The sequence below is a fragment of the Pinus tabuliformis genome, chromosome 5_2, assembly GCF_031772625.1.
Source record: "Pinus tabuliformis cultivar Carrire ecotype Pingquan chromosome 5_2, CPIR1, whole genome shotgun sequence".
In the NCBI taxonomy this organism is placed as follows: domain Eukaryota; kingdom Viridiplantae; phylum Streptophyta; class Pinopsida; order Pinales; family Pinaceae; genus Pinus; species Pinus tabuliformis.
In genome coordinates this window covers 371079394-371087257 of record NC_142306.1, presented here as the reverse complement: position 1 = coordinate 371087257, position 7864 = coordinate 371079394, and the positions used below count along the sequence as shown (strand labels likewise).

Below are 7864 nucleotides of genomic sequence, written 5' to 3'. Positions count from 1 at the left end.
TCTGAATGCATAATAAAGCCGAACTGTAGGCGAGAATACCCATATACAATCTGAAAGCATAATAAAGCCGAACTGTAGGTGAGAATACCCTACGAACGGTTCTATACAGAACTCGGGCTATACCCAGCTAAAATATCTGCACATAGTGGGTCTGGAACAAAACAGTAAGAGATTATATTATAAATACGGTGGCAACAATGCCCCGAAACATTGTTTACGAACTGTGCATGACCCAGAAACCCAAAAGAACTCATTTATACAGTTAAGCCAGCAAACAGCGCTTGGCGGGGCTTCGACAAAAGTCAGATAACAAAACAAAAACTGTTGCTATTAGCCACATAAATTTAGAAACGAAAAATCATGTAACATCGCAGCAAGAAACCCTGGTTATAAGTCGCAGGGACCGAATGCTAGAGCATAAGCCTCGGCATCCCTGTTTCAGATGAATTATAGCTCAGAAAATGCCCGGAAAGTAAAGAACCATCAAAACGCAGGTCATATGGTTCTGTCTGATTCTTACCTGTAGAGGGACGGTGGAGGAAGGAACCCACCTTCCACGGTGCCGGCTGGTCGCCGAAGCATCTCCCTAACACAATAATGTAAAGGGTCAGAACCTGCTCGATACTGTGAATACCATAAATCAACAATAAAAACCGAGAACTGTAAACAAATCCGGAGGCATGGGTCGCCTTGGTAATCGAGGGTAAAGAAGAGTAAGTAAATAACCATCAAATATACCTGAGACGGGTGGATCGACTGGAGCATACCCTGGAATTCTTCGCACTGAGGAGGGATTCCGGAATTGCCAGAGAGCCTCGGCACATCGGGGGGCATACAGCAGCTCAGGATGAAAACAATAACGAGCATGTATGAAGAACACTTTTAAATACTTCAATGCAAACTCTGCCCCGTGGCATAGCCTCAACCCTCGATCGAGGAGAACCTCTAACCATCGTTCGATCAGCGAGAAAGAACCGGGAAAAGCCCTGAGCGCGAAAGGGCAGAGCCCGAGGAGTTTGTACTCACGGCACATGGAGCTTGGAGCACGCCACAGCACATGGCTCTTTGCTGAATGACCGTTGATCAAGCCAGATGGATGGCGTTCAGTGACAGAGCGCCGGAATCGGGCAGAGCAACACCACATCAGCGCCTCGGAGATGCAGCTCAGTACGCTGCTTGGTAAATGCCATAAATGAACCGTTTATGAGGGAGGACGTAACACTGTACCAGGATGTGTATTGGAATTGTTTCCATATCGCCGCATGTAAATATTTATGTGTGTAAACATTACTAAAAACCCGAATGCGACATAAGATAACCCATGCATGATTATGAATCAAATATAACCCATGCAATATATAATAAAGTGAAGTTTGATACGTAATGTGCATCAGGGTTGAAACATTGTATATGTATATTAGATTGCTCATGTTAGAACGAAACTATAATATATGTTCCAGAGGTACGTGGGGACTCCTTCCATTGCACATGTATATGCATATTGTAAGCTGGTAAGAAATGATAAAAAAAAAATTACTTTTGTAACGGAGTGTGACAAATTGGTATCAGAGCCAGGTTACAACACTGTGACCTCGGGTAAACTTTAAAGAAAAACAGTAATGCATAAATAGTGTCATGACAACCAAACTAAGAGTATACTGAAGTATATAATCACAGCTGTTGAATTAGTTAATCTTGTACAGGTTGCAGGATGAGACGAACCAGTAGCGCTCCTCACCGGAACGTGGGACAACCAGAGAATGTAGCTCATCCTCAGGGAAATCCTGAGTTATGGGTACAACTGGGGGCAGAAGGCCGCAATACTGATTCGGCTATATTGAGGACAGTCCAGGAGCTGAAGGACGAAATGGCCCGTTTGCGGGAAGACAATGCAAGATTAAACATGGAACAGGAGAGGATTCTGAAAAGTTTATCAGATAAACAACATCATCAACAGTCCCATCCTAGACCTGAACAGACACGGGTAACAGATGAACAGAGCTATCATACAGAACCAGAGGATGCAGAGGAAAGAGCCGAGACGCGAGGAGAGAAGTCTGTTAACGCTTCCGAATATCAAACTCCAAAAAGACCGCGAATGGAATTACAGGGTGAGTTTCGGAAGATTAAGCCACCTCAGTTTGATGGGGAGTCAGAAGAAGCTGCGGAAGCATGGCTGATCAATATGAATAAGTATTTCCAAGTGTACGAGTATGATCACCATCTTAAGGCTCGGCTGGCTATATTCCAGCTGCAGGCCAAAGCCACATTATGGTGGGAAGAGGTCAAGATGGTGTGGGGGGTGAGTGAGTAGGACGTGACTTGGGAGGCCTTTCAAAAGTATTTTAAGGAAAAATACCTGACAGAACGCTTCTATGACGAAAAAGCACGAGAATTCCACGATCTACGGCTGGGACAGCAGACCATAGATGAGTTTGTAACCAAATTTACGTCTCTGCTCCGTTATGTTCCGTACATTCGAGAGGAGAAGGCTAAGGTGCAGCGGTTTGTAAGCAGCCTACCTCTGGCAATGCGAGAAAGAATCGAGTTTGATAATCCGAAGACGATGGACGAAGCCATTCGGAAGGCTAGACTCTGTTACCAGCAGGGCAAGCAAAAAGGAGAAGGTTTTGGGAAGCGATGGGCAGACAAGAAGAGCAGTAGAGTGGCTGCGGGAAATAAGGGAGCTCGCAACAGCTTCCACAAAGGATTTTCGAAAGGAACCGGCACTAAAAACCCATCCAGGAGTCAGATCAGATTTAAGCCACCTGCTGAGTCTAAATACAGTGAACAGCAGGTTAGAACGGATAATGAAGGTGCAGCAAGGCCACCAGTTCAGTGCTGGGGTTGTGGTGGACCCCATTATATTAAGAATTGTCCTCATCGGAAGGAAAGTGACCAGTTGTCCCAGATTTATGAAGCTTCTACCGTGGGAGACGTGGCCAGATCCATGCCCAGAATCAATGCAGCACTTGAGGATCGACAAGCTGACTACCAGCCAACCATGATTGAGTTTGAAGGTAAGCTCTATGATCGAACTGTTTCTATTTTAGTAGACCCAGGAGCTACTTTAAGCTATGTAAGCCCCAAAGTTGTAGAAAGCTGCAAGTTGCAAACTATTAAGTTTAAAAATCCTTGGTTAGTACAGCTGGCCACGGGGGCCAAAAGACGAGTGCTGACGAAGGTCAGCAACTGTCCATTACGATTAGCTGGTCAGACAATAACAACAGAACTGAATGTACTCCCTCTCGGATCTTATGATGTGCTGATAGGAATGGATTGGCTGGAAAAGCGATGGTCTGTAATTAATTGTAAAACAAAAACCATATCGTACCGAGATGAACTGGGATTGGAAAAAGAAATTCAAGGCATCCAAAAACCGGTGCAGATCCGGCCAATTACGGCCTCACAGCTAGTTAAAAGTGTGCGGAAGAAATGTCAAATATATGCAATTCAGGTGGGGTACACTGGGTCTGAGAATAAAATTACGACAGTGGAAAATATTCCGGTGGTGCGAGACTTTGCTGACGTATTTCCAGAAGAAATTCCAGGGCTGCCGCCCAAGCGGGATTTGGATTTTACCATCGAATTGGTACCCGGTGCAGCCCCAGTATCCCGTGCACCCTACCGGATGAGTGTGCCGGAATTAACTGAGTTAAAGATGCAGCTGCAAGAGTTGCTGGATAAGAAGTATATCCGCCCCAGTGTATCTCCTTGGGGGGCTCCTGTGCTGTTTGTTAGGAAAAAGGATGGAACTCTTCGTATGTGCATAGATTACAGGCAGCTGAACAAACTGACAGTTAAAAATAAGTATCCACTACCCCGCATTGATGAGCTGTTCGATCAGGTGAAGGGGGCGACAATCTTTTCCAAGATTGACCTGAGATCGGGCTATCATCAAATCAGAATAAAGGATGAGGACATAGCTAAAACTGCTTTCCGTACTCGTTATGGACACTACGAGTTTGTGGTACTGCCTTTTGGGTTGACTAATGCACCTGCGACATTTATGTGTTTGATGAATAGTGTATTTCATCAATACTTAGACAAGTTTGTGTTAATCTTTATTGATGATATACTTATATATTCCCGGAATATTAAAGAGCATGAGGAGCACCTCAGAATAGTGTTACAGACGCTACGGGAGCATCAGCTATATGGAAAATTAAATAAATGTGATTTTTATAAAGAACAGATTCAATACTTGGGACACATCATTTCAAAAGAAGGTATAGCGGTGGACCCCGAAAAGATCAAAACCATAATGGAATGGCCAACACCCAAAGACGTAGCAGATATTCGATCCTTCATGGGGTTGGCTGGTTATTACCGACGGTTCGTAGAAGGTTTTTCCAAGGTTGCATACCCTATCACCTCTTTGCAAAAGAAGGGGAAAGTGTTCAAGTGGACAGCAGATTGTCAACGGAGCTTTGAGCAGCTCAAATACCTGCTCACCACCGCACCTGTGTTGAATGTTGCAGACCCAGAGAAGGAATATGTAGTTTGCACAGATGCAAGTAAAGAGGGCGTAGGTGGGGTGTTAATGCAGGAAGGTAAGGTGATCGCATATGAATCCCGAAAATTAAAAGAGCATGAACAAAAGTATTCCGCCTATGATCTGGAATTAACCGCGGTGGTTCACGCGCTGAAAATGTGGCGCCATTATCTGGTGGGAAGAAAATTTTTGCTGATGACTGATCACCATAGTTTGACTAGCTACTTTAGTCAACCAACCTTAAATGCGAGACAAGCAAGATGGGTGGACTTTTTGGGGGGTTTCGATTTTGAAATTAAGCATTTAAAAGGAAAAGAAAATAGGGTAGCTGATGCACTGAGTCGAAAAGTGCACTGTCTTTATGAAATCGGTATTAGTAAGGGACTGTCCACCCTTGATAAAGAACTTGAAAGGGCTGCTGCTCAAGACCAGATTTATCTACGAAAGAAACAGCTGGTGCAAGATAAAAATACCCACATAGTACAACAAGGGTACACCTTGAATGCAGCCGGAATTTTGTGCTACAAAAAGAGGGTTTATGTACCCAATCAAAGTGGTATTAAAGAAAAGATTCTGGATGAATATCATAAAAGTCCTTATGCGGGACATCCGGGTTACCAAAAATTGATTACCTCGCTTCGGAAAGAGTACCACTGGCCAGGCATGAAGAGGGATGTGGTGGAGTATCTGGCGCGATGCTTAGAGTGCCAGCAGGTTAAGATTGAGCATCAGCACCCTGCGGGTTTGCTACAGCCACTACCTATACCAGAATGGAAATGGGAGACCATTACCATGGATTTTATAACGGGATTGCCAAAATCCAAGAAGAACAATGACTCTATAATGGTTGTTGTAGACAAACTCAGTAAGTCAGCTCACTTTATACCGGTTCAATCCACCTATCGGGCGGCTCAAATCGCCAACGTTTTTATGCAGAATGTGTTTAAACTCCATGGACTGCCAAAAACAATAATATCCGATCGTGATGTGAAATTCACCTCAGTCTTTTGGCGAACCTTGTTTGAAGGTCTGGGGACCCAACTGAACTTTAGCACCGCTTATCATCCGCAGACTGACGGGCAGACTGAGCGGGTGAACTAGGTGGTGGAAGATATGTTGAGATCTTACGTGATGCAACAACCCACTCGATGGGAAGAGTATTTACATCTGGTGGAATTTGCCTATAACAATGGATACCATGCATCCTTAAGGATGAGTCCATTCGAAGTGCTTTATGGCCGGAAATGTCGTACACCATCCAGTTGGTGCGGACCAGAGGACAAACTCTTGTTGGGTCCTGAGATGTTGGAGGAGATGGAAGTTATGGTCAAAAGGGTTCGAGCTAATTTGAAAATAGCTCAGGACAGACAGAAAAATTTTGCAGATCGGAAGAGGACATTTAAAGAATATCAGGTTGGTGAGCACGTGTATGTCAGAATCCGGGCTAGGAAAAGTACCCTTCAATGGAATGCTTGCGCCAAGCTGGCACCACGCTTCTGTGGGCCTTTCCAGATTTTGGAGCGAGTAGGGCCAGTAGCTTATCAGCTAGCCCTACCTAGCCATATCCGGGTTCATAATGTCTTCCATGTATCAGTTTTAAAGAAATATGTCTATGACCCTAGGCACATAATAAGTTGGCAAGATATTCAGGTGAGAAAAGGCTGTTAATAGATGTAAACTAAAATATGATGCTAGTAAGCAGCTAAACTGAATACTGTGTGTTTCAGGTGGAACCGGAAGGAGAGTTCATGGTCGAGCCAGTGAACATATTAGATCAGAGAAGAGTCGAGCTGCGGAAAAGGACTATCCACCAGGTTAAAGTGCAGTGGCAGCACTTTGGGCCTGACGAGGCCACCTGGGAGGATGAACAGAGCATGAGGAAGGCTTATCCCAAACTGTTTTTGGCTGAACAGCAACATCGGGACGATGTAGAACTTCAGGAGGGGGAGATGTGACGCCCCTCGTGAGATGTGATATTGGTAAATTAGTAAGTTTAGCTGTGAGATAAACTCTGTTTGGTGAAATATAAAAACTCTGTTGATTAGTATTGTTAACCAATATGTTAATTAATTGTGTTATCATTTATTTAATCTGGATACATGATTAATTATGGCCAATCACTGTGAAGGTGGTTAAAAAAAAAAAAAAAAACCCTAACTACCTTCAAGAGGCAGTTGAGACCTCTGGAGGAAAAAGGGAAAAATGCCAAGTCTGGTTGGGATCAGATGGCAGAAAGATAGTAAGAGAATGCTATGTCCGGTAGTGATCGGATGGCATGTTGGTGAGGAAGAAAATTCCTACACTCGCTATGTCTGGTTAGGACCAGATAGCGAAATCTGGCATGGCCAGTGAGATTGCAGACGAGAGGATCTACTAATGTGCTTGGGGGTGGAAGATTGAGGAGGACCTTCCTACGGACGGGTGGACGACAAGCATTACACACAGGTTTGCCTGTTATACAGGTAAGGATTACTGTGCTTAATAACTATGAAATTTGCAATATGGTTATGTGTGTGCGCATAGATTAGTGAAGAGAATGCTATTCGTTTTCTTGACTAAGGAAAAAAAAAAAAGAAACAAAAACAGAAAACTGTTCTTATGCATTCGGCAGAGACCGATTCTATATATATAAATGTAAGCATTGAGCGTGTAAGTAAATCGAAATTCTGTAACACCGGCAGCAGAATAAACATTTAACAGAAACGAAAGCCAGTAACCCTACTATGTATTCTCATGCAGATGACATTTAGAGAGAGTCGAATCATAAGCAGATTAACAGTTTCTTTATTGCATTATAGCAACATTTAACAATGGAAAGTTCAATAATATTCAGAATAACGAACAGGCCGAGCGCATGTCGGCGAACCATAATATAAGCTCAGGTAGAACAAATTACTCCTGTCATTATACAAGAAAAATAATTGAGTAAATACACTAGCGGTATATAAAGATGATCACAGACTGAGGAATGTCTATACCGTGAAAACGAAAACGGAAAGAGAACCATAACATTTTGCATGCACACGGTAAGTGCCAGATCCGGCTCCCAAGAGTCACCGCCGCTGGCGGAAGCGAATGCTTAGCCGGTAGGGCTCTATGGCCGAACTAAAACAATATAAGACCATCATGCAACAAACATTACATTTGTAAGAAATTGAAAGGAGATTCAAATACAATCTGAATGCATAATAAAGCCGAACTGTAGGCGAGAATACCCATATACAATCTGAAAGCATAATAAAGCCGAACTGTAGGTGAGAATACCCTACGAACGGTTCTATACAGAACTCGGGCTATACCCAGCTAAAATATATGCACATAGTGGGTCTGGAACAAAACAGTAAGAGATTATATTATAAAGACAGTGGC

The 7864-nt window shown here is 43.5% G+C and overlaps 1 protein-coding gene across 1 annotated transcript; it reads left to right on the top strand.

Annotated features, from left to right (window-relative positions):
- Nucleotides 1-1096: 1096 nt before the first annotated feature.
- On the top strand, nucleotides 1097-5596 carry LOC149159000 (uncharacterized). The gene is made up of 7 exons (XM_089434150.1): nucleotides 1097-1179; nucleotides 1395-1462; nucleotides 1704-2059; nucleotides 2315-3238; nucleotides 3458-3761; nucleotides 4230-4669; nucleotides 4796-5596. Exons 1-7 carry the CDS (start codon nucleotides 1097-1099, stop codon nucleotides 5594-5596), a joined length of 2976 nt encoding a protein of 991 aa, XP_089290276.1.
- The last annotated feature ends 2268 nt before the right edge of the window (nucleotides 5597-7864 follow it).